At 40.2% G+C, this 27131-nt stretch overlaps 1 protein-coding gene and 1 pseudogene across 2 annotated transcripts in view; one reads left to right on the top strand and one right to left on the bottom strand.

Moving 5' to 3' along the window:
• Positions 1-1294: 1294 nt before the first annotated feature.
• The window catches only part of LOC138857267 (GPI inositol-deacylase-like), a 40242-nt gene continuing 14405 nt past the window's right edge, over positions 1295-27131 (top strand). Inside the window, exons 1-5 of one of the 2 annotated variants that reach the window (XM_070109489.1) lie at positions 25465-25739; positions 25806-25918; positions 26165-26311; positions 26398-26473; positions 26582-27081. In XM_070109489.1, the coding sequence (XP_069965590.1) occupies positions 26725-27081 (357 nt within the window). In that variant the 5' untranslated portion in view covers positions 25465-25739; positions 25806-25918; positions 26165-26311; positions 26398-26473; positions 26582-26724. Of the gene's footprint in view, positions 1506-25464; positions 25740-25805; positions 25919-26164; positions 26312-26397; positions 26474-26581; positions 27082-27131 lie in introns of those variants that run through there. The other variant, XM_070109488.1, reaches the window with a different exon arrangement.
• LOC138857268 (uncharacterized) lies at positions 15249-18479 on the bottom strand (annotated as a pseudogene).

Genomic DNA, 27131 nt, shown 5'->3' with positions numbered 1-27131 from the left:
TAACTTTTTCACCCCTATTCAATACACAGAGGAAATTTAATCATTGATATACAGCCTAAGCTGAAATATATTACTATTTTAACGGATTGTAAATTGAAGCCTCAATTTTCTTTCTTCTTTTTCAATTATCTTTATTTCTAAACAACTTATCGCTTTAATACTCGTTATCCAACCTTACAACTTTTTACTAATCAAACATTTATTCCTTACTCGTCAGCACTTTAACTAAAACTATGTCTGCTATCATTTCAGCAGCACTTATAAAGTACAGATCGTTACCAAAACTACCAATTACAAATTTCGCTGTCGGGAGATTCTCTTTTTCCTAGCAAGTCACGGCAACCGAAACTTCAATATATTGAAACAAGTTTGCGCATCATAAGACCTTTGCGTAGGAAAGAGAACGATTACAGGCACTCAATAGTTTCGGTTAGAATTGTCAATTTGCCTTAAAAAGTAATATACACTTTAACAGATATATGTATCTGGTAGCGATTTTGGTGTTTAACCAGTAACTTAGCCGATAGATGGTTTGCTTGTTCTGGCATTTGTGTTCGTCACACTTTTATATGTAACTGCAATAATTTTTGGGTCGGCTTTAGAGTACCGTCCTAGAATTTCGTAGGAGGATCAAGAATATATAGCGATATAGCCGCAGGAAGCCTACAGTTTTCCAGATATTTGAGTTCAAATTTAAAAAGTTCAACTATTTAAAGTACGTATTTTTTCCTATTTAAAATTAATTTACCACTTTTATATCCACTAGTACCTCACTAATTCGTTTTTACACATTTATTTTACATTATATTCACGCAATAATAAAAGGGTTGCAAAATGACAAATAACCAGTGTTACATATTACGCATAAAAATTTAATTAAGAAATTATTTCAATATAATAAAACGAAACTGTTTGTAGTTTCTTGTAAAAGTAGCAATAATAATATCCTTTACAGAACAATTATTTTAAAGATGGTGAATTAGAGTAGTGTTAGGGGATATAAAAGTGAAATATAAAAGTGTTACATTAATTTTAAATCAAACAAATACATTCTGTATGGGATGTTGATGTTTTGAAATTTTTAACTCTAAACGCAAATATCTCGAAATCTATAAGTTTTCCGCGGCTATATATGTATATATTCTTGATCTGGAGGATCTGCTCTATCCGCCCATATCCATTTTATTTTCGAAATCCTGGGATTGTATTCTAAAGTTTTCCCTAATTTTCTTTATTGGCGTGCATGATCAGCTTAAGACAAGGGAACGTAGTAAAATAATTTATCGGCGACAACTTGAATTGATATTTATCGTTCCAGTGTAACATCAACTAACAAATTAAAATGATACAGTGGAGTTAGATAAAAAGATATGTTAAAACATTTGTTAGTGGTTATTATAGCTATTTCTGCTTGTGGTTTTCTTTACGGGATATATAATTATAATGTAGAAGTTGAGTCCAATGCTTGTCAAATGACGTACATGTTTGCACCACCTCAGTTCTCGGTATGTACTAATTGAAGAAATAGCTCGGCTTTAGTATAGCGTCCCGAATTCGGGTATAAAATGGGTATGGGCGGATAGATATATTATCCAGTTTAAGAATATATTAATATATCCGCAGGAGATTAATGGTCAATTCACATAGAACTGTTTTGACAGTGATGTACGCTTTTGTATGAGTACGTTCACATAAAAAGTTTTCGACGGGAAGCCAAGCAGAATCGGACAACTCCAATCTTTTTATGCTTTGCCAATTAACCGTCGCCATTTTTTTAAGTTCAATGAGGCAAACTCTGTAAATTTTAGAATAGCATTCTCCGAATTCGGGGATATAATGGGTATCTACGGATAGAGTGGTTCTCCAGATAAAGGATATACCTATATGCATACTTATTTTGGGTCGGCTTTAGAATAACGTCCCACGCTTTTGTGGATAAAATGGGTATGGGCGGATAGAGGAGATCCTCCAGATCAAGAATATATAGTCGCGGGAAACTTATAGTTTTCGAGATATTTACGTTTAAAGTTGAAAATTTCAACTATTTAAAGTACGTATTTTTGCGATTTAAAATGATTTATACACTTATATTTTTCACTTTTATATCCACTAACACTTGAATAATTCGTTTTTATAATTTTTTTTTATATTAGATGCTGCAAAAATAGCTTTATTTCAATATTTAAATCATTCTGCAATTTTATTAATTTTGACAATAACAAAATGGTTGTGAATGTCAAAACATCAGTGTTGCCATACTAATATATTTTGTAAACGAAGAAAAATAAAATAAACAGAGAGATTGTACCCTAGATACAGGAAACAACGCAAAAATAATTTCTGCGCGTAAAAACTTTGGTACACCCCGGTGTTGGATTCACCAGGGTTATTTTTTTTGAAGCGCGGCCTAAGGCCGCCAACGCAAAAAGAAGTTCTGCGCGAAAAATATTTTGATACACCCCGGTGTTGGACCGACCAGGGTTATTTTCTTTGAAGTGCGGCCGAAGGCCGCCAACGCAAAAAGAAGTTCTAAAAGTTAAAAGTAATATTGTCATAGAGGGTATAACATAATACTTAACATCAATGCTTTGTAATAGTTTATTTCTCTAGGTTTCTCTTCCCGCCCATACCCACACTAAAGTTTTCCCCTTATTTTTGCTGAAGTATGTGTTTTGAGATATATACATTTAAAGTTAAAAAATTCAACAATTTTAAGTGTTTCTTTCATTTATAATGATTTTACCCAAATATTTTTAATTTGTGTGTATACTAAAACTTCACTAAGGAATAAAGAAAACAGATAATAACCCAATAGCAGGACATAAATAACGCGTTATTAGTTTTAGGAAAACTTTAGAATACGGTTTCAGGCTTTCGGGGATAAAATGGGTATAGGCGGATAGAGGAGATAAGAATATACATACATATATAGATATAGCCGTGGGAAACTTATAGTTTTCAAGGTATTTACGTTTAAAGTTGGAAATTTCAACTATTTAAAGTACGTATTTTTTCGATTTAAAATGAAATATACACTTATATTTCACTATTATATCCACTAACACTTCTCTAATTCGGTTTTACACATTTTTTTACATAATATATTTCAAAAATAGTTCAATTCAATATAAAAATCATTGTTAAATTTGATTAATTCTGACAATAACGAAAGGGTTGCAAAATGTGAAATAACCAGTCCTACCGTATCGACATCTTTTGCAAATCAACTAAAATAAATTAAAACAGATAATACCCCAAATACAGGAATCCAAAACCTAGAAAAATAAAAGGGTCGGCTTTAGTATACCATCCACGATTTCAAGGTTAAGAGGGTTATTATTGGATAGAGGATAGGATAGGAGATTCTCCAAATCACGAATATATATAATTATAGCCGCCGAAAACTTATAGTATTCGAGATACTTCACTATAATGTTTCTACATATTTATTTCATATTAATTATTTTAATATTTGCTTTAAATAAACATTTTATTTCAACACAATTTTTGTTATATGCACAATAAAAAATGTGTTCTATATTGACAGATAATAAGTGTTGCCATATCTATTCTATATATATATATATTTATATTTTGCAAACGAATTAAAATGAATAATAGAGGATTATACGCCAAATACATAAACTATGTTGTTGTTGTTGGTGTTGTAACGGTTATCTAGTCCCCGCTTGGATGGTAAGTGATAGTTTGATTGTCGTCGAGGTCATCTAACGGGTGGCCCAAGAAACGGGCTGTTTCGACGGGGTCGTACCATAGGGAAAAGGGTGTTAGATGAGTTGGGTTTGTTGGGCATGCAAAGAGGTGGTTAGTATCATGCGGTTCCTCATTGCAGGCAGCACATATGTTTAGTATGTCGGGGTCTATTCTGGATAAGTAGGAGTTTAACCTGCTACAATATCCAGAACGAAGTTTAGCGAGGGTCACTCTGGTTTCGAGGGGCAACTCGAGCTCTATGTCTGCTATAGGTGGTGGTTTAACTCCTAGTACGCCATTCACTGAGAGGGAGTCGATAAAGGTCTTAATGGCTCCACTGTGAATGGCGGTCAGTGCTTGTCTGTAGCTCGTTGCGTCCGAAGTCTTGTCGGCGTACTGTCTAATGTCGTCGACGTAATAAAGGAATGACCTCTTGATTTTCCTAGGAGGCGGTTCCGTTTCAATCAGGCGACTGCAGGGGTGATTTATGCGGAAACACCTTAGCAGTAACTGCTTGGAGAGGAGCTCGTTATGTTCCTTAACCGGAAGCATAAGGGCCTCACTATGTAGGTGTTCGATTGGGGACATCAAGAGGCACCCCGTGATAGTCCGGAGTGCAGTGTTTTGACAAAACTGAAGCTTCCTCGTCTGTGTTACACTACATCCAGGCGACCAAATTGGTGACGCGTAGTTTGGGACCGGCCGGCCGATTGCCTTGTAAGTTGCCAACCACGTTTCTTTGTCTTTTCCACAAGAACTGCCGACAAACGACTTGAGGATTTTGTTGCGGCTCTGTACTTTGGCAGTTATCGCGGTCGTGTGGGAAGTGAAGGAGCACATACTGTCCAATGTGACGCCTAAAATTTTAGGGTTATTAACTGTCAGAATTTTTGTGCCATCGACTGAAATGTTCAGGTCCAGTCTGTACTCCTTCGTCCAATTTGTGAAGATGGTCCCTGTGGATTTAGTGGGGAAGAGTGTTACGCATCTTGCACAGAAGAAGCGAGAAAGATCGGAGAGGTAGCTGTTTACTTTTGAGCACATGCCATCGATTCCATTGGCCGACGTCAATATCGTGCAGTCATCAGCGTACGAGGTCACTGTATAGAAATTAAACAGTAGTGGAGAGAGGACACCACCCTGCGGAACCCCCTGTTTAATTTTTCTAAGTTTGGAGTTTTGACCTCGAAATAGTACGGATGAATCCCGGTCGCTCAGGTAGTTCATAGTCCACCGCTTCAGCCTTGGAGGGAGCGTTGATTGTTCCAGGTCCTCAAGTAGGGTTGCGTGATTGACTGTGTCAAAAGCTTTTGACAAGTCCAACGCTACGAGGATCGTCCTCTCGCAGGGTGGCTTCTGGTTCAGGCCATGAACTATCTGGGCGTTTATGACGCTAAGTGCTGTGGTGGTGGTGTGCACTTTTCGGAAGCCATGCTGATGGTCTGCTAGACTAAGGTGGTGAGTGAATGACGGGAGGAACAAGACCTCCAGTGTCTTCACTACTGGGGAAAGGAGAATTATCGGGCGATAAGACTCCTCTTTGTTGGCGGGTTTCCCAGGTTTCAGTAGTGGGACCACTCTTCCGACTTTCCACACATCGGGTATTTGAAGAGTGGATATCGACAGGTTGAGGGTCTTGGTGAGATAATTTACTCCCGTTGAGCTTAGATGTTTTAGCATCAGCATGTTTATTCCGTCATTGGCCCAATGGATGTAGACGATTTGGACTATGTGATGACACTCTGAACCTCCCCATCGGTGAAAGTTAGTGGTGCGCAGTCTTTTGGCATTTCGCGCAGCTGTTGGGTAACACATCCTTTGCCCTTGTCGGTCGAAGCGTACAGTTGTTGTTGTTGTTGTAACGGTTACCTAATCCCCGTTTGGGTGATAAATTCTAGATTCGTTGTCGTCGAGGTCATCTAACGGAAGGCCCAGGAAACGAGCTGTTTCGACGGGGTCGGACAATAGGGAGAGGGGTATTAGATGAGTGGGGTTTGTTGGGCATGCAAAGAGGTGGTTAGTGTCATGCGGAGACTCATTGCACGCAAGACATGCATTGCATGTTGGGGTCTATTCTGGATAAGTAGGAGTTTAGCCTGCTTCAGTGTCCAGAACGAAGTTGCGCGAGGGTCACTCTAGATTCGCGAGGCAACTCGAGCTCTGTGTCTGCTATGGGTGGTGGTTTGACTCGTATTACGCCATTCACTGAGAGGGAGTCGGTGAAGGTGTTAATGGCTCCACTGTGAATGGCGGTCAGTGCCTGTCTGAAGTTCGTTGCGTCCGAAGTCTGGTCGGCGTACTGTCTAATGTAGTCGACGTAGTCAAGGAAGGACCTCTTGATGTTCCTAGGAGGCGGCTCCGCTGCAAGCAGGCGACTACAGGGGTGGTTTCTACGAAAACATCCCAGCAGAAACTGCTTGGAGAGGAGCTCGTTATGTTCCTTAACCCGAAGCATACGGGCCTCACTATGTAGGTGTTCGATTGGAGACATCAAGAGGCATCCCGTGATAGTCCGGAGTGCAGTGTTCTGGCAGGTCTGAAGCTTCTTCTTCTACGTGTCACTGCATCCAGGCGACCATATTGCGGCTGCATAATTAAGGACCGGCCGGCCGATTGCCTTCTATGTTGCCAACAACGTTTCTTTGTCCTTTCCCCATGAGCTGCCGGCAAGCGACTTGAGGATTTTGTTGCGGCTCTGTACTTTGGCAGTTATCGCGGTCGTATGAGGAGTGAAAGAGCACAGACTGTCCAAAGTGACGCCTAAAATTTTAGGGTTATTTACTGTCGGAATTTTTGTGCCATCGACTGAAATGTTCAGGTACAGTCTGTACTCCTTCGTCCAATTTGTGAAGATGGTCGCTGTGGATTTGGTGGGGGCGAGTGTTAGGTTCCTTGCAGAGAAGAAGCGAGAAAGATCGGAGAGGTAGCCGTTTACTTTTGAACACATGCCATCGATTCCATTGCCCGACGTCAATATCGTACAGTCATCAGCGTACGAGGTCATTGAAATTCCCGCTGGTGGCTGGGAATAGTTTTGAAATATAGAAACTAAACAGTAGCGGGGAGAGGACACCGCCCTGCGGAACCCCCTGTTTAATTTTCCTGAGTTTTGACCTCGAAACAGTACGGATGAATGCCGACCGCTCAGGTAGTTCATAGTCCACCGCTTCAGCCCTGGAGGGAGCGTTGATTGTTCCAGGTCCTCAAGTAGGGTTGCGTGATTGACTGTGTCAAAAGCTTTTGACAAGTCCAACGCTACGAGGATCGTCCTCTCGCAGGGTGGCTTCTGGTTCAGGCCATGACCGCCATATCTGGGCGTTTATGACGCTAAGTGCTGTGGTGGTACTGTGCACTTTGGTGAGGTAGTTTACTCCCGTTGGGCCTAGGTGTTTTAATATCAGCATGCTTATTCCAACAGGGCCGATGGATTTAGACGATTTCGCCTTTTTGATGACACTTTGAACCTCCCCATCGGTGAAAGTAAGTGGTGCGCAGTCTTTTGGCATTTTGCGCAGCCGTCGGGTAACACATCGTTTGGCCTTGTCGGTCGAAGGGTGCAGTATAAACTGCCGGCTAAAGTAGCTCGCGCACTTCTTCGGGTCCGAGGAGGCATGGTCATCGAATTGAATTTCAACCCGATCGTCATGTCTCCTCGGATTTGACAGGGCCTTGACAGTAGTCCAAAGCTTACTCACACCGGTGGAGAGGTTGGAGGACTTCAGGTGCTCTATCCATTTTGTCCGCTTATGATGATCTACCATTTGCCGAATCTCCAAATTGAGATCCCTTATTCGGGGATCACAGGGATCGGCATGGCGTAAGGTGTCGCGCTCGTTTGCTAATACTGCTACTTCGGCTGGGAAGTTTGGGCGGAGTTCCGCAATTCTTCCAGCCGGTATGAAGCGAGCAGTAGCAGCAGCGATCACCTTACGGAATTGACGGTCGCCAACGGTGACGTCCGTAGGAATGGGTAGTGCGTTGAAGGTGCTCTCAGTAAATTCTGTGAAGCCGACCCAGTTAGCTTTGTTAAAGTTAACATAGGCGCGGTTATCCACAGAAATAAAGTCAGGAGGTTTCTCGATCGAGATAATTATGGGCAGATGGTCTGATGCAAGAGTTAGCATAGGTCGCCAGGTTATACTATTTATCAGACCACCGCTAGCGATGGTAATATCTGGCGAGCTATTACAGGTGCCCATAATTCTGGTGGGGGCTTCGTCATTCATTGTGCAGAATGTCGAATCGTCTATCTGTTCCGCCAGCTCCATCCCCCTACGATCGTTTGACAGGCAGGAATGCCAAAGATCGTGATGCGCGTTAAAGTCGCCTAGCACCAGACGGTTTTCACCACGAAGTAGCGCATCTATATTCGGGTGATATCCTGTTGGGCAACATGTAACTAGGGGGATGTATATATTAAATATTTCGAGCTCGACATCGCCTGACCGGACAGCTATACTTTGACATTCTAGGGTGGTGTCCCTGCGGTCGATGTCAACATCGATTAGACGATATTGCACGGTGTTGTGCAATATGAAGGCTAGGCCTCCACCATTATCCCGCTCGCGATCCTTACGTAAAACGTTGAAACCTGCACAACTCAGAAGATCTGAGCGGCTGTTTAACTTGGTTTCTTGGACCGCAGCTATCGTTATGCGCTCCCGGCTCATAAATGCAACTATCTCCTCGATCTTACTCTGGAGTCCGTTGCAGTTAAATTGTAAGAGTCGCGTTTGTCGCGGGTGTCCAGTCGTGATTCTAGGGGTGAGAGGGGTGCGTGTAGGTGGTGGTTGTTGCAGCTGTGCTATCCGCATGGGCGGTTGTCGCACTGTGGTGTTGGTTGGCGACGCCACTGTATTAAGATTTTAGTTGTTGTTGTTGTTATAACGATTATCTAATCCCCGTTTGGGTGATAAATTCTAGATTCGTTGTCGTCGAGGTCATCTAACGGAAGGCCCAGGAAACGAGCTGTTTCGACGGGGTCGGACCATAGGGAGAGGGGTGTTAGATGATTGGGGTTTGTTGGGCATGCAAAGAGGTGGTTAGTGTCATGCGGAGACTCATTGCATGCAGGACATGTGTTTGGTATGTCAGGGTCTATTCTGGATAGGTAGGAGTTTAACCTGCTACAGTATCCAGAACGAAGTTGCGCGAGGGTCACTCTAGATTCGCGAGGCAACTCGAGCTCTGTGTCTGCAATGGGTGGTGGTTTGACTCGTATTACGCCATTCACTGAAAGGGAGTCGGTGAAGGTGTTAATGGCTCCACTGTGAATGGCGGTCAGTGCTTGTCTGAAGTTAGTTGCGTCCGAAGTCTGGTCGGCGTGCTGTCTGATGTCGTCGACGTAGTCAAGGAAGGACCTCTTGATGTTCCTAGGAGGCTGCTCCGCTGCAAGCAGGCGTCTGCAGGGGTGGTTTCTGCGAAAACATCCCAGCAGAAACTGCTTGGAGAGGAGCTCGTTATGTTCCTTAACCGGAAGCATACGGGCCTCGCTATGTAGGTGTTCGATTGGGGACATCAAGAGGCACCCCGTGATAGTCCGGAGTGCAGTGTTCTGACAAGTCTGAAGCTTCTTATTCTGCGTGTCACTACATCCAGGCGACCATATTGCGGCTGCATAATTGAGGACCGGCCGGCCGATTGCCTTGTATGTTGCCAACAACGTTTCTTTGTCCTTTCCCCATGAGCTGCCGGCAAGCGACTTGAGGATTTTGTTGCGGCTCTGTACTTGGGCAGTTATCGCGGTCGTGTGAGGAGTGAAAGAGCACAGACTGTCCAAAGTGACGCCTAAAATTTTAGGGTTATTTACTGTCGGAATTTTTGTGCTATCGACTGAAATGTTCAGGTCCAGTCTGTACTCCTTCGTCCAATTGGTGAAGATGGTCGCTGTGGATTTAGTGGGGGAGAGTGTTAAGTTCCTTGCAGAAAATAAGCGAGAAAGATCGGAGAGGTAGCCGTTTACTTTTGAACACATGCCATCGATTCCATTGCCCGACGTCAATATCGTACAGTCATCTGCGTACGAGGTCATTGAAATTCCCGCTGGTGGCTGGGGGAGTTTCGAAATATAGAAATTAAACAGTAGCGGGGAGAGGACACCGCCCTGCGGAACCCCCTGTTTAATTTTCCTGAGTTTGGAGTTTTGACCTCGAAATAGTACGGATGAGTGTCGACCGCTCAGGTAGTTCATGGTCTACCGCTTCAGCCCTGGAGGGAGCGTTGATTGTTCCAGGTCCTCAAGTAGCGTTGCGTGATTGACTGTGTCAAAAGCTTTTGACAAGTCCAACGCTACGAGGATCGTCCTCTCGCAGGGTGGCTTCTGGTTCAGGCCATGAACTATCTGGGCGTTTATGACGCTAAGTGCTGTGGTGGTACTGTGCACTTTACGGAAACCATGCTGATGGTCTGCTAGGCTCAGGTGGTGGGTGAATGACGGGAGTAACAAGGCCTCAAGTGTCTTCACTACTGGGGAAAGGAGAGTTATCGGGCGATAAGATTCCCCTTTGTTGGCGGGTTTCCCAGGTTTCAGCAGTGGGACCACTCTTCCGACTTTCCACACATCGGGTATTTGAAGAGTGGATATCGACAGGTTGAGGACCTTGGTGAGGTAGTTTACTCCCGTTGGGCGTAGATGTTTTAACATCAGCATGTTTATTCCGTCAGAGCCGATGGATTTAGACGATTTCGCCTTTTTGATGACACTCTGAACCTCCCCAACGGTGAAAGTAAGTGGTGCGCAGTCTTTTGGCATTTTGCGCAGCCGTCGGGTAACACATCGTTTGGCCTTGTCGGTCGAAGGGTGCAGTATAAACTGCCGGCTAAAGTAGCTCGCGCACTTCTTCGGGTCCGAGGAGGCATGGCCATCGAATTGGATTTCAACCCGATCGTCATGTTTCCTCGGATTTGACAGGGCCTTGACAGTAGTCCAAAGCTTACTCACACCGGTGGAGAGGTTGCAGGACTTCAGGTGCTCTATCCATTTTGTCCGCTTATGGTGGTTTACCATTTGCCGAATCTCCAAATTGAGATCCCTTATTCGGGGATCACAGGGATCGGCATGGCGTAAGGTGTCGCGCTCATTTGCTAATACAGCTGCTTCGGCTGGGAAATTAGGGCGGAGTTCCGCTATTCTTCCAGCCGGTATGAAGCGAGCTGTAGCAGCAGCGATCACCTTGCGGAATTGACGCTCGCCAACGATGACGTCCGTAGGAATGGATAGTGCGTTGAAGGCGCTCTCAGTAAATTCTGTGAAGCCGACCCAGTTAGCTTTGTTAAAGTTAACATAGGTGCGGTTATCCACAGAAATAAAGTCAGGAGGTTTCTCGATCGAGATAATTATGGGCAGATGGTCTGATGCAAGAGTTAGCATAGGTCGCCAGGTTATACTATTTATCAGACCACCGCTAGCGATGGTAATATCTGGCGAGCTATTACAGGTGCCCATAATTCTGGTGGGGGCTTCGTCGTTCATTGTGCAGAATGTCGAATCGTCTATCTGTTCCGCCAGCTCCATCCCCCTACGATCGTTTGACAGGCAGGAATGCCAAAGATCGTGATGCGCGTTAAAGTCGCCTAGCACCAGACGGTTTTCACCACGAAGTAGCGCATCTATTCATCGTCGATTAGACGATATTGCACGGTGTTGTGCAATATGAAGGCTAGGCCTCCACCATTATCCCGCTCGCGATCCTTACGTAAAACGTTGAAACCTGCACAACTCAGAAGATCTGAGCGGCTGTTTAACTTGGTTTCTTGGACCGCAGCTATCGTTATGCGCTCCCGGCTCATAAATGCAACTATCTCCTCGATCTTGCTCTGGAGTCCGTTGCAGTTAAATTGTAAGAGTCGCGTTTGTCGCGGGTGTCCAGTCGTGATTCTAGGGGTGAGAGGGGTGCGTGTAGGTGGTGGTTGTTGCAGCTGTGCTATCCGCATGGGCGGTTGTCGCACCGTGGTGTTGGTTGGCGACGCCACTGTATTAAGATTTTAGTTGTTGTTGTTGTTATAACGATTATCTAATCCCCGTTTGGGTGATAAATTCTAGATTCGTTGTCGTCGAGGTCATCTAACGGAAGGCCCAGGAAACGAGCTGTTTCGACGGGGTCGGACCATAGGGAGAGGGGTGTTAGATGATTGGGGTTTGTTGGGCATGCAAAGAGGTGGTTAGTGTCATGCGGAGACTCATTGCATGCAGGACATGTGTTTGGTATGTCAGGGTCTATTCTGGATAGGTAGGAGTTTAACCTGCTACAGTATCCAGAACGAAGTTGCGCGAGGGTCACTCTAGATTCGCGAGGCAACTCGAGCTCTGTGTCTGCAATGGGTGGTGGTTTGACTCGTATTACGCCATTCACTGAAAGGGAGTCGGTGAAGGTGTTAATGGCTCCACTGTGAATGGCGGTCAGTGCTTGTCTGAAGTTAGTTGCGTCCGAAGTCTGGTCGGCGTGCTGTCTGATGTCGTCGACGTAGTCAAGGAAGGACCTCTTGATGTTCCTAGGAGGCTGCTCCGCTGCAAGCAGGCGTCTGCAGGGGTGGTTTCTGCGAAAACATCCCAGCAGAAACTGCTTGGAGAGGAGCTCGCTATGTTCCTTAACCGGAAGCATACGGGCCTCGCTATGTAGGTGTTCGATTGGGGACATCAAGAGGCACCCCGTGATAGTCCGGAGTGCAGTGTTCTGACAAGTCTGAAGCTTCTTATTCTGCGTGTCACTACATCCAGGCGACCATATTGCGGCTGCATAATTGAGGACCGGCCGGCCGATTGCCTTGTATGTTGCCAACAACGTTTCTTTGTCCTTTCCCCATGAGCTGCCGGCAAGCGACTTGAGGATTTTGTTGCGGCTCTGTACTTTGGCAGTTATCGCGGTCGTGTGAGGAGTGAAAGAGCACAGACTGTCCAAAGTGACGCCTAAAATTTTAGGGTTATTTACTGTCGGAATTTTTGTGCCATCGACTGAAATGTTCAGGTCCAGTCTGTACTCCTTCGTCCAATTGGTGAAGATGGTCGCTGTGGATTTAGTGGGGGAGAGTGTTAAGTTCCTTGCAGAAAAGAAGCGAGAAAGATCGGAGAGGTAGCCGTTTACTTTTGAACACATGCCATCGATTCCATTGCCCGACGTCAATATCGTACAGTCATCTGCGTACGAGTGGCTGGGGGAGTTTCGAAATATAGAAATTAAACAGTAGCGGGGAGAGGACACCGCCCTGCGGAACCCCCTGTTTAATTTTCCTGAGTTTGGAGTTTTGACCTCGAAATAGTACGGATGAGTGTCGACCGCTCAGGTAGTTCATGGTCCACCGCTTCAGCCGTGGAGGGAGCGTTGATTGTTCCAGGTCCTCAAGTAGCGTTGCGTGATTGACTGTGTCAAAAGCTTTTGACAAGTCCAACGCTACGAGGATCGTCCTCTCGCAGGGTGGCTTCTGGTTCAGGCCATGAACTATCTGGGCGTTTATGACGCTAAGTGCTGTGGTGGTACTGTGCACTTTACGGAAACCATGCTGATGGTCTGCTAGGCTCAGGTGGTGGGCGAATGACGGGAGTAACAAGGCCTCAAGTGTCTTCACTACTGGGGAAAGGAGAGTTATCGGGCGATAAGATTCCCCTTTGTTGGCGGGTTTCCCAGGTTTCAGCAGTGGGACCACTCTTCCGACTTTCCACACATCGGGTATTTGAAGAGTGGATATCGACAGGTTGAGGACCTTGGTGAGGTAGTTTACTCCCGTTGGGCCTAGATGTTTTAACATCAGCATGTTTATTCCGTCAGGGCCGATGGATTTAGACGATTTCGCCTTTTTGCTGACACTCTGAACCTCCCCAACGGTGAAAGTAAGTGGTGCGCAGTCTTTTGGCATTTTGCGCAGCCGTCGGGTAACACATCGTTTGGCCTTGTCGGTCGAAGGGTGCAGTATAAACTGCCGGCTAAAGTAGCTCGCGCACTTCTTCGGGTCCGAGGAGGCATGGCCATCGAATTGGATTTCAACCCGATCGTCATGTTTCCTCGGATTTGACAGGGCCTTGACAGTAGTCCAAAGCTTACTCACACCGGTGGAGAGGTTGCAGGACTTCAGGTGCTCTATCCATTTTGTCCGCTTATGGTGGTTTACCATTTGCCGAATCTCCAAATTGAGATCCCTTATTCGGGGATCACAGGGATCGGCATGGCGTAAGGTGTCGCGCTCATTTGCTAATACAGCTGCTTCGGCTGGGAAATTAGGGCGGAGTTCCGCTATTCTTCCAGCCGGTATGAAGCGAGCTGTAGCAGCAGCGATCACCTTGCGGAATTGACGCTCGCCAACGATGACGTCCGTAGGAATGGATAGTGCGTTGAAGGTGCTCTCAGTAAATTCTGTGAAGCCGACCCAGTTAGCTTTGTTAAAGTTAACATAGGTGCGGTTATCCACAGAAATAAAGTCAGGAGGTTTCTCGATCGAGATAATTATGGGCAGATGGTCTGATGCAAGAGTTAGCATAGGTCGCCAGGTTATACTATTTATCAGACCACCGCTAGCGATGGTAATATCTGGCGAGCTATTACAGGTGCCCATAATTCTGGTGGGGGCTTCGTCGTTCATTGTGCAGAATGTCGAATCGTCTATCTGTTCCGCCAGCTCCATCCCCCTACGATCGTTTGACAGGCAGGACTGCCAAAGATCGTGATGCGCGTTAAAGTCGCCTAGCACCAGACGGTTTTCACCACGAAGTAGCGCATCTATATTCGGGTGATATCCTGTTGGGCAACATGTAACTGAGGGGATGTATATATTAAATATTTCGAGCTCGACATCGCCTGACCGGACAGCTATACCCTGACATTCTAGGGTGGTGTCCCTGCGGTCGATGTCAACATCGATTAGACGATATTGCACGGTGTTGTGCAATATGAAGGCTAGGCCTCCACCATTATCCCGCTCGCGATCCTTACGTAAAACGTTGAAACCTGCACAACTCAGAAGATCTGAGCGGCTGTTTAACTTGGTTTCTTGGACCGCAGCTATCGGTTGGTCAGATTGGGAGTTATGCTGTCTATGTGAGCTCCTTAGGACCGTGGAGGTCCTATCTTGGCCACTCGACTGGAGTGGCAGCGCAGTGCGCGAACATGGTGCAGGTTGCACGGCCATTGAGGCAGATGTCGCATTATTGCGTTGACAGCATGGGGCCACGTAACTCGTGGTCCACTCCCTGTGTGTCTTAAGGCCCGAGCAGGTCTTAAGATGGCTCCATCCATTGCATGTATTGCACCTAACCGAGGTGGAATTTGGATGGAGCCTTTTAGCGCATACGCAGCAGTAGAATACCTCGGGGCCCGGGTTGGACTCGATGCCAGCACGGGTCAGGAGGATACGGAGCAACCCTGCTGCTAGGCGTTGCTCCAGTGACGACAAACTTAATCTAAAACTTACCGATCTAAACAGGGTTAGATCGTCGAAATAACAGCCCTTGGCCGGATAAAATCCGGGTCAATTCCGGTATCGCAGAACCGGCTGTTGTGGCAATTCATAGGTTGTCTCTTTCAATGCTACCTCTTCTATTTGTATCCTATTTTTTTTATTTTGGTTAGCAGTACGGTATATTGGATACCGAATCTGTTAACAGTCTGTTAGTTGCAACAATGCATGTGTTACCTAAAATGTTAGCTATGTGTTACCTCTGCTATTTACATGTGTGAGCGAATGGGTTCGCTGTTTGTTATTCATAACATCAATATCAGTTACCCTAAGAGCTATTGTTTTGGTTAGCAGTTTCTTACCTCTAACATAGAAACATGTTAACGCATTTATTACACATTTGTTAGCAGTAACAAGCATGGCTGTTACTTTATTTTCATCAACGTGTTTACTTAAACTAATTAATTAATACCATATATGTATATATTTAATTTATATTAATACATATATATATAGTAGTAAAAGTATATAATCAGGGGTGTTGTAGAATCTGATAGTTGTCGGAATCTGAATTGAAACCGATAAATAAATGTAGTAGGTGTCATGTATTCAGATATTAATGGTTTGACGTTGGAAACAGAAATTGTATCGGTTTTGTTATCAGAAACCAAGCTACAATATAGTCGCTGACAGATTTGAAATGTTAGTTGAGAAATTAATTTATATTATTGTTACGATCTATATATTTTGTTATATATATAGAGAAAACACAAAATGTCATAATTATTGAGTTTATGAAAAAAATCTAGATATTTAACGAGAATTTACAAAACATAATAAACGTAATCTAACACCCAAATGTTTTAATATATATTCCTTTTGATATTTTCATTGCTTTTTTCTTCCAATAAAATAAAAGCTAAAATAGCGAAACTCATTGAAAACTTTAGTAGACTTTATTCAGTATTTAAAATTTATTGCTAGTTTTGTCACATTAGTAAACGGCTGATTCGAATATTGGTTTAACATACATATGTTTGAAAATACGAAAATTTAATCAGATTTGGCTTGCAATACTAACAACTACGCCAATATGTCTTGGATTCCACAACACCCCTGAATAATCCAATATATATTAGATATGTGCAGTTTAAATATAAATATAAACACTTAAGATTTATACTTAAACAAGTAAAGTACGTCTAACAATACAATCTTATAAACCATTACTTATACTACAATTATAAATGTATTTGCATCAAAAATATGATTTGGTCCCTTAACTACGATAATGCACCATGTCATACTACATTAGTTCTTCACCGGTTTTTTATACCAAAAACTCGACTACACATGATTTAAGCGCCTGTTTCATATTTCTATAGGTATATCACGTTGTTTTGCAAAATGGGACATTTGAGCTATTACAGCATAGGAATAACATCGGTGCGAAGATTCACATCAGTTATATGGCATTGGTCATCTTTTGCTTTTAATTTTAAACACAAACACGATAACCGTCGAGTAATAACTCTAATACCAGTCAGAAGGTACTAAAACATTGGCGATTTAGTATCTCCCAGCTAGGTACAAGGTCTCTTCATTTAATTCCTTATGTATATGTAACTAAATATGTATTACCTGTAGATCTCCGAAAGTTGTATTCAGTCCAATTTACGCTGGTCACCAAATAGTTGCCCAATACCAATGAAAATACCAGCGACGCGCCCAACACTTTCTGATAGCGATGTTGTTTTTAAGGGGGGTCGACTCTCGTCTATATTTAAGACCTTTTCCAGGTCTGACATGTCATCACCAATACGTTGAAACTCTTTTTTACATTGTGTTTAATAACGTTCCGCCGTGCCATTAGATAATGCTAAAAGATTTCGTACCAAAATATCCATTGTATGTGTGAACTGTGAACAACTTTCCATTTGAGCATATAACGGGTGTTTTTTCGAGGTATAGAACTTTAAGTTGGCATTACTGTTCAAGATGGCGACCGATTTAACAGCTGTCAAGTGCTGTCAGTTTGGTTTGGCAATTCATCATGAATAGACTCACGCCTGAACAACGCTTGCAAATAGTGCAATTTTATTTCGAAAATAATGGTTCTGTGTTCATTGGTCCGTACTTCTTCAAAAAGATGATGACCAGAACGTTACAGTCAAGGGTGATCGGTATAGAGCCATGATTACTAACTTTTTTATTCTTGAATTGAACAACCATGATGTCCAGGAGCTGTGGTTCCAACAAGATAGCGCAACATGTCACACAGCACGTGCCACAGTCGATTTATTGAAAGACACGTTTGGTGACCGCATAATTTCACGCTTTGGACCTGTGAATTGGCATCTTGTGATTTAACACCGCTAGACTACTTTCTGTGGGGTTATGTAAAGTTATTGGTCTATGCGTATAAGCCACAAACGCTTAACCATTTGGAAGACAACATTCGCCGTGTTATTGCCGATATACGGCCACAAATGTTGGAAAAAGTCATCGAAAATTGGACGTCTAGATTGGACTACATCCGAGCCACCCGTGCCTGTCATATGCCAGAAATCATATTTAAAATGTTGTTTTATTGCAATTTTTTTTATACCTCTAAAAAACATCCTTTACAAGCGAATGCAACAATGTCTTTTCAGGCGGTGATATGTCCCAACAGTAAGACAGTCCCACATATTTGTCCTTTCCGGCTTTGCATTGGCTTGATTTCCACATCTTGTCATCACTGCATTGCAGGTCAAGAAATGGTGCCACCCTCCCATTGTGACAGTACCGGATGACGGAACACACAATCACATGTCATAATCTATAAATTCTTGCAATTGAACCAGTCGATGCTCCACAAATTGTTCTTCTTAACGTTCAGAAAATTTCTTATCTGGCAACGGTGGCATGGAAATGAGCCAATATTCGTGTAACCAATCAAAATGCTTGTATCGTCTTGATGTCTGCAATAGAATTATGTTGAAATTGCAGTTGACGCATAATAAAATACCTATGAATCCGAACTTTTGCCGAACATACCAGACTTTTTTAATGTTTCTGTGTAATTGCTAGCGGAATGTGAGTGCGTTAGCGTGTCCTGCGTGATTACTAGTATTTGTCCTACCACTAGGCCCTACTTACGAATAAGTTTCATTGTCATCATCCCAATTGACTTTCCAGTCATCATATTCATCAGCAGTTTGATCATTTGTGGATTTGTTTGAGTTTGATTTCGCCTTCGTGTTTTATCTATGCAGATATTTTATTTAACCTATGATAAGGTAACCAAACAAAATGTTAAAGTATCAGCTGATGGCATTTTCTAACCAGAAAACGATTTTAAGTTAAGATGAAGAAATCTACTTTTAATTTTTTGCAAAAATGAACTAGAAGAAAAAGTTTTTAATAAAAAATTCCAATTAATAAAGCTATACATATATTATATAAGCATATACAATATTGTCCCGTTATAATTAAATTATTTATAGTTATATATTATTATAATGCCGATATATGGCATTAACTATGGCCTCAATTATATATAACATCTGGAAAAGTTAGAAAATTTACTTATTTGTATTCAGTAAGCTGTCATTACCTCACATAAGGCCAAAGGACGATAGTTCACGTACAAGCCGTAGAAATTCGGCAGAGCATTCATTTCCGTCTCAACCGATTTACGCACAACTCTATGCCCAACACTTGGAATATTTTAATTCGATACGCAGCAACCAGGGCGAAATGTGTGTTGGGTTGAAATCGGGCAGCTCAGAGTAGCTATTTTCGAAATCTCGATCCTCATTTCATAGTAGACATTCACGAATTCTTGATCCTCCAAGTTGAGAGTCCTCTGCGTATAAATAGCAATGTTGACCGTTACCTTCTGCAAGGTGGTAAGCTCCAAACGACACAGTACATTCTTAACTTTTTCGGCGTCCCGTGCACCACCAGTAAGAAATACTGTTAGAGAGTTCTTGATTTCTGAAAGATATTAATGATTCCCTTTAGACTCTGCAAAATGGAAAGTGTTGAGTGCCATATAAAAACACTTAAAAAGTACACTTAGTAGATAATAAGTAGTTAATTTAAGCATTGCACAGCCATGCTTACTTGTGTGTCAAGTTCATTTAAATTCTGCGCGACTGTGGACATGCGCATGTTGATGTGGAAAATCGTTCGCATAATACCCAATCATGCGCTGCACATTGCAAGGCAATACAACCTAGAGGAGTCAAAGTTATTGGTCTTTCCTACCTTAAAGCAGAAAATGAGGCAACTTACGCTAGAACTACCATTGGGCAATATAGCACGCAACACTTCACGATAGCGACACAATTGATCCCACTAAATTTCAAGCTCGCGCAGCGCATTGAGATTTTTTCTCAGCTCTATGCAATTATATTTAATAAATTCTTTAAAAACAACATAAAATTCAAATACTTAAGTAAGAGGTGAAATTTCACAAGAGTAGTAGTGAATTGGTTACCTTCGTCTTGTATGAAATTCATAATCATGTGATGAGTAGCGGAACTCTTTCTGTGTTGGACCGACGTGGGTTATTTTTATTTTGAAGCGCGGCCGAAGGACGCCTGTGCAAAAGGAATTATACGCGAAAGAACAGAGTACACCCCGGTGTGCACCGACTAGGGTTAATTTTTTGAAGCGCAGCCGAAGGCCGCTAACCCCAAAAGGAGTTGTACGTGAAAGAACTGAACACACCCGGTAAACGACCGACCAAGGTTATTTTTTTGCCTGGGATTTAGTATAGCATCCCCCGAGTTCGGGGAAAAAATAGGTATGGGCGGATTGAGGATGTTTTCCCGATTAAGAATATATATACTTATAGCTACAGGTGACTTATAGTTTTCGAGATATTCGCATTTAAAATCCAAAAACTAACAAATTAAAGTATACAATTTTTTTTTATGTATTATGAATCTTACACTTATATTATTCAATATTATATCCACTAAAATATCACTAAATAGATTTTATATATTTTTTTAATTATAAACAGTACATAAATAGCTTTAAATCGTAATTAAATTGTTCGTTAATTAGACTGATTTACACATTTACAAAATTGTTGCATGTAAACAAATAATAAATGTTACCATACACATATTTTACAAACGACAAAAAATTGCTAAAAAGAGAAAGATTATTCCGCACGCAAATCTGGTGTTGGACCGATGAGGGTTACATATTTCAAGTGCGGCCGAAGCCGCCAGTGCAGATAGTAATTCGACGTGAAAAAACTATGAACATGACGTATTGGATTGATAAGGGTTATTTTTTTGAAGCGGAGGAATGGTTCGTTTTGTTTGAAATTTAATCTACAAGATTTTGGGGGTATAAACTGCTTCAATAAGAGAACTGGGAGATTAAATTTAATTTCAGACAGGGAAAAAGAACTGCCAACTGTTCCATTCAAGATTTTCACTAAGAATATTATGCCAAGCATTTCTCTACGACTAGTAAGTGTAGGTGGATTTTTAAGTTTTAAATGACTAGTGTATGGAGGTAAACTTAACCTAGAATCTCATCGGAAATGCCCTGAGGTGAAAAGTAAAAATTGTTTTCGAACAGACTCTAACTTGTCAGAATGGATTTGATAGCTAGTCATTCAACAGAGCCATGTTCCAATATAGGTTTCAGTAATATACGGATCTATAAATTATTTAGCCAAACGTTTAAAAAATTGGTAACATGGTATCAATATGAAGACTAAAATTAAGCTCAGTGTCCATAGTAACTCCCAAATCAAAAAGTGTAAAAACTATTGTTTTTTATTACATAAGGTACTAATATATCTTTCAGTCTGATATTGTGAAATCTCATCATTATCTTTCGAAGCTCCAATACCAAATACAGCCATGTCGTTCCCTTAAGTACCATACCTGCAAACATGTTTAATTAATTCGATCGAATTACAGTACTCAACATTACAATGGGCTTTGAATGGTTTAGAAAGTAACACCGAATATGGAATATTGTTGACTACTACAGCTTTATTTTTGACTTGCAAAGTTATTGTTCTCCCGTTATCTTGTATAGAGCGCCGATGATACAGAGGGTCATAGCATCTTGAGCATATTCATGCATGTGTTTTGGGCTTCCCACCCACGTTCCTTTTAAAATAGTAAGTCGGTTCACATTATTTCAATTTCCATCTGTGCTCATGGCATCGCGCAAATGAATATATTCTTTTGAACGTAATTTTTTCTAGTTGAAACATATATAATTTAAACGTTCTGTTTCAATCTTAACATACATATCAACATTAAATTGTTGAGATAAACTGCCACATTTCAAAATGTGATTATCTTGGTTATACGTATCATGAAACGGTATGCATAAAAACTCATTGAGCTGACCCTTTTGTTAATTTTTTGACCTTTAAAAGAAAAATAAATAAATTTAATACAACATACTTACATATTCGTCTAGATTACACACATACCATTGACTGGATTAATTTTCTTGATTACAAAATGATATCCGTCTTCTCCTCTGCAAAATAGTAAAGGGTATTCTAATGCATCATAGGACCGATGTATTTCACTAATATGCTTAAGGTTGCCACCATCACGGATTGGTATATTAATATGTTTTTTAAAGAATAATCAATACCTTAAAAGTTGGATTAAAAACACGTTGTTCAATATCATTTGCACCAAATGATGTCATTTGGAACATACTGTTATAACTTTTAATATTCTACAAGAAATGCTTTGATATAGGATCTTGCCCTAGTTAAGGAACGTTTACTTATCCTAAACAAACAAACATCAAAACAACCTTATCTCTGAATGCACAGAATGTATGAAAACAACATTAAACAAAACAACCTTATCTAAGAACAATGCAAATGTATTTAAACAAACAATATGTTATATGTAAAGAAACTATCAACTAGTAATAAGTAATACTAGTTAGTATAAATAGCAGTAAGATCTATGTAACAAGTTAGTCTTAAGAAATTCAATAAAGAGTACACATTTCGGTGCAGCTCAAAAGTATATTTCTTTTGACTCATATCGTGTAAACGATATTAACTCCCTGAAAGTAATGAATTGAGTTGTTCAGGTGCTGCATAAGTTTCGGTAATTTGACCGTTCCGTTCATGCAACATAATTCTGTCGAAACCTCAAAGCATTGCAATATGGACAAATAGTATTTATTGTTCCAAAATCAACCGATTTATCACCAGCATAATCGGCTGTTGCATCATATCTAAGCGCCAAACGTTCAGAGGTAATTGTTACATTTGATCGCCTGTTTGGTTGCCTCTCGCTTGATGGTAAATCTTGCTTTAGAAATCCTCATCCTATTTGCCTCCAAACGCTGACATCGCTCTTCTTCCGTCTCATTATTTCGAAAACTGTACACCCGACTTTCTTTAAGCATACGCCGGCCGATATTTGATATTGGTGGCTTCTTAACAATATTTTTTGGATTTTAAAACAAATGAAAACAATCAATCAATCAAAAAACTTTTTCTGGTTTTTTAATAGGTTTAGGTGTTGATGCTTCCGTAATAAAATTTTTATTTTTGTATACAAACCTTGCCTTGGCAATAACTAACACAATAAAAAAATAATTATCGAATTTGTTCTGAAGTTATGCGGGAACATTTGCACTTATGTACATTAGACAGATTCATTTTTATATAAAAGATATTTAAAATTAAAAGCATTCAGTTGTAGACTAAATCATTTGAAAGTTAGTGAGGTTTACAAAATTAGTTGAAAATTTAAGAGACTGACACGCGATGAAAAATTGATAATTTTTTATTTGTTTAATTTAATTTAACTTATACTATAATTCAAATTAATGTTAATTTATTCAAATTTTTTTTTTAATTTTAATACAAAGTTTAGTCGTGTTATTAATTTAAAAACGATAAAATCGAACGGTGATTTTTAAATACAAATATCTCGAAAACTATAAGTATGAGACGTGTATGTGCAAACACTTTTTTAATCCTGAGGATCTCCTCTATCGGTCCACACTATCAGATCGCGGCGCCAACGAAATCGTTGTCATGCCCCCAAAAGAATGGTGCGATCTCCGAAGAAATTCTTTAGATCGAATTGTTATAGCATATATTAGTATATTTAAGGAGATATCTTCACGAAATTTGCCATGGATTATTGTTAAAGAGAGTGGTGCAATCGGATCACTATAGCACATAGCTGCCACACAAACTGAGCGATTAAAATCAAGTTCTTGTAAAGAATCTGTTGCATTGGTGAAGGGTATTATATTAAGACCAGGAAATTTCCGGAAATTGTAAATAAAACGAAACATTTTTAATCTTCATCAATATTTATTTTGTCGCCTTCAAAATATGCTCCTTCTGAAGCGATACAAATATGCCACCTCGATTTCCATTTCATCGAAACATGCCAAATCCGGTGAATCCGGAGCAGATACCGGAAATGTGGACCCCAGAGGCAGTGGCTGACTTCCTACCGAAAATATCGGTTAATTTGTAAGATATATTATTCAAATTAGGAGAGAATCTTTTCCTTATAATAATATGCCTGTATTTCAAAAATTGGTTGAATCGAGTCAATATTTTCCTTAGCCCCCATATACTTAATAGAAAGATTTTTGACCCTAGCCCCCATTAAACTAATATCAGAATTTTTAAACATCTGGTTGACTTTACTACTTACATATATATTGTTGACATTATGGGAGGTCTCAGGAGGAGGTATGAAACTCATAGGTCATCTGTTTCTATTACTTATACGAAATAATGCCAAAAATAGTTAAAATCGTGTCAATCTCTTATATACCTGTTAACAGATGTTCAAATTTCCGGTTGGCCTTACACCGTATATATCGGTCAAAATTAAAGATATCTTAGCAAACTTAACTGAACGTTTGATATTGGATATACATTAGTTTAACGCCGAAAATATGTGAAATTATATTACATATAATAATTTCCGTTATTTTAACAAACCGCTGAACGTGGCTTTAATCTCCTATACCTAACATCATCAATTGCGATCTTCGGGTTGATGATGTGATGTCTTCAGTTAAGTTTAGGTCAGATATATCTCATTTGGGGATAATTTTAATATAATTTTCGCGAGTAAAATATAGTTATAAAACTAATTGAGTCTATGATCTATAATATAACTTAATAAAATACCAAATTTGATCGTAATTCATTCACGATTTCGTCGAATAATGAATGTTGAATTCTTTCGCAACATTTTTTAATATGAAGTTTTGCCAACACCTCAAGGTATTTCCCGGATTTGATCCTTGCAAGATGCAAAAGCATGAAATGTTCGGTTACTCTCGAACTTAGTCCTGCTTACTTGTGTACACTCAGATATAATAATCAGTTCAGAGTTTGATTTCGCTTATTAACAATGGAGTGGGGGCTACGAAAATCATATTGCAATGATTGCTTATATTGTATAAGTGTGAAAAAAACGCAAGTGACATAAATTTCACTCAAACAACTTAATTATTTCCAGAAAGTTTATTTACCGATCGGTTTTCTCAAACGCCTGCAGTTGATGACAGAAATGAAAGTGGTCGTCCTCGCGTTGTTCGAAGCAATTTAGCAATAACAACTTTTCGCGAACGCATTCCTAGAAATCCCCTTAGATAAAAGTAAATTTTGTCAAGGGAAATAGATGTAACGACCAAGTCAATGTTAAGACTTAATCGAGATGATCTCTATACGAAAGCCCCTGAGCAACTGGTCATCTTCTGACAACGCGCTTGAAGCAAATTAAGCTCAACAGATTCAAGCGGCGTTCTCAGTGGCATGCGGTCAACGGCCATGAAATTATTCTTTTTACAGATAATAAATTTTTTACAGTTGGAAACGTTTTTATTAAGCAAAACGACAAAATCTACGTACAAACTTCCAAAGATGCAAAAAATGTTACTCCAAGGGTTCAACGTGGTCATCATCCACTTTTATGAAAAAGGATTTAAAGCTGAGACAAAAGTGTACCAGCAGGATGTTTTAGAAGGTATGGTAAAGTAGTGAAACAATACTATTCGATGGAGAGCATTTGAACTTCCTGCAAGATTCTGCTCCAACACACAACTCAAAAAATCCCCATTAGTGGCTTAAAAGCAATACTTCTGATTTTATAGCTGCAGATGGTTGGCCGCCTGGGAGTCCACATTTGAATCCATTGAACTACAGTTTGTGGTCAGAGTTGGAAAATAAGAACAAACCTTTGGTTCGACCAGTGTCCAAATAGAAATCTGTGCGTTTGAGGGCTTCACACAAGCAAGCAGAAGGTGACCAATTCGAATACAATTTTGTTCATCGCTCATGTAATATATGTATTATTAAATAAATTTATTATAAAATGTATTGTAGTTTAATTTTTATAACAGCCTGAACTTGTAACAGAACTTATGGCAACTAAGTATGTATACCATATAAATATTACGTGTCACGTTGTTTGTCCGGGGTAGTCACAACAAAAATGAACGACACACAGACATTCCTAACAAATCAAACGCGACATGGAACCTGAAAAAATGGCGAAATAGCTGCATTACTGAGAAAAAGCTCTATCTTAGCCGATGATGTTAACGCACGTTTAAACAATCGTTCTTGTGGCGAAATTATGAAATACTCGGCCCTTCTGGTATATATTTATAATAAAAAATTTCGTTTCTTTGATTAAACACGAATTGTTTATGTCATTCCATAGTAAAACTTATGGCTATTGCCAACAGTACCAATATGATAAATATAGAGATTTGTGTTAGATTGATTTTAATATAAATATCTGGGAGATGAAGCATAAACCAGAAATGAAATGAAGTGAGTATACGACCTATATTATAAGTTAATCTGAAGCCAAATATGATTGTGACACATTCAGAATTTCGGCGAACAATAACATGCAACACGTTTTAATATTATATAACATCCGAACTTAGAACTTCTTTATTTGTTTAATATATAATTTGATAAACAAAATAATTATAGTATATTTATATATACATATTAATACATATTTGTCTTGCATTATATAATATGTATAAAAAAACATTTAAACATTTTCAGAGAATAGACTTTGAAGATAATGTCAAATTTCCTCATTACGGATTGTATTACTACAATGAAGGCCGTATACCAATTGAAGTGCACAAAAATCAATTCAATGGAGCACCCATTATTTTTGTACCAGGAAATGGAGGTTCTTATAAGCAAGTAAATATATTCGGGCGTAGTTCCAAGCATAATAGTATTAGTCATTTGACATTTTTAACTATTTTATAATTGACTTACGTTTTTAGGTACGTTCCTTGGCATCAGTAGCATTGAGAAAATCCAGGGAGAGTGCTACTAGAATTCATTTGGATTATTTTACTAGTAAATATTTAATATCGGATAATAATTAAAACGCTTGAAGCAAAATAATATATTGTAGAATTTTAAATTCTTTCTTTAATGTAAAAACGTTTTTTAATATATTTTCAGTCGACTACAACGAAGAGCTTTCAGCGCTTTATGGCGATTATTTGGAGCGGCAAACATTATATTTAAAGACTTGTATAAAGATTGTTCTGAAGCTTTAAACAAAGACTGAACAAGCAGCAAAAGTAATTTTAATTGGTCATTCTATGGGAGCTGTAGTATCACAAGCAGTTTTAAGAGATCCAGAATTTTCTGAATCCATCAATACCATACTATCCTTATCTTCTCCTATAAATAAGCCTATTTTAATTCTTGATGAAAAAATACATGCATTTTATAAAAGTATAAACAAAAATATATCTGTGGGCCGGTCCTCTTTAAAATTAAATAAAAATTCGAATTTTTGTTGCGCTACATGTAGTCGTCTTCTGTTAAACAATCATACAAATTACGAAGATCAAAATTTGAAAAATGTATTGATAATCACAATTGGTGGTGGTAATCGTGACGTACTGGTTCCAGCTGGCTTTACAATTTCAAAATATAGTGACATACATGCAATGGTTAGTAGTGTCATCAATCTATTGTTTTTTTTATTATTGGTTTTAATGGT

Source organism: Bactrocera oleae, chromosome 5 (genome assembly GCF_042242935.1).
Source record: "Bactrocera oleae isolate idBacOlea1 chromosome 5, idBacOlea1, whole genome shotgun sequence".
NCBI lineage: Eukaryota > Metazoa > Arthropoda > Insecta > Diptera > Tephritidae > Bactrocera > Bactrocera oleae.
This window is presented reverse-complemented; position numbering and strand designations above follow the sequence as displayed.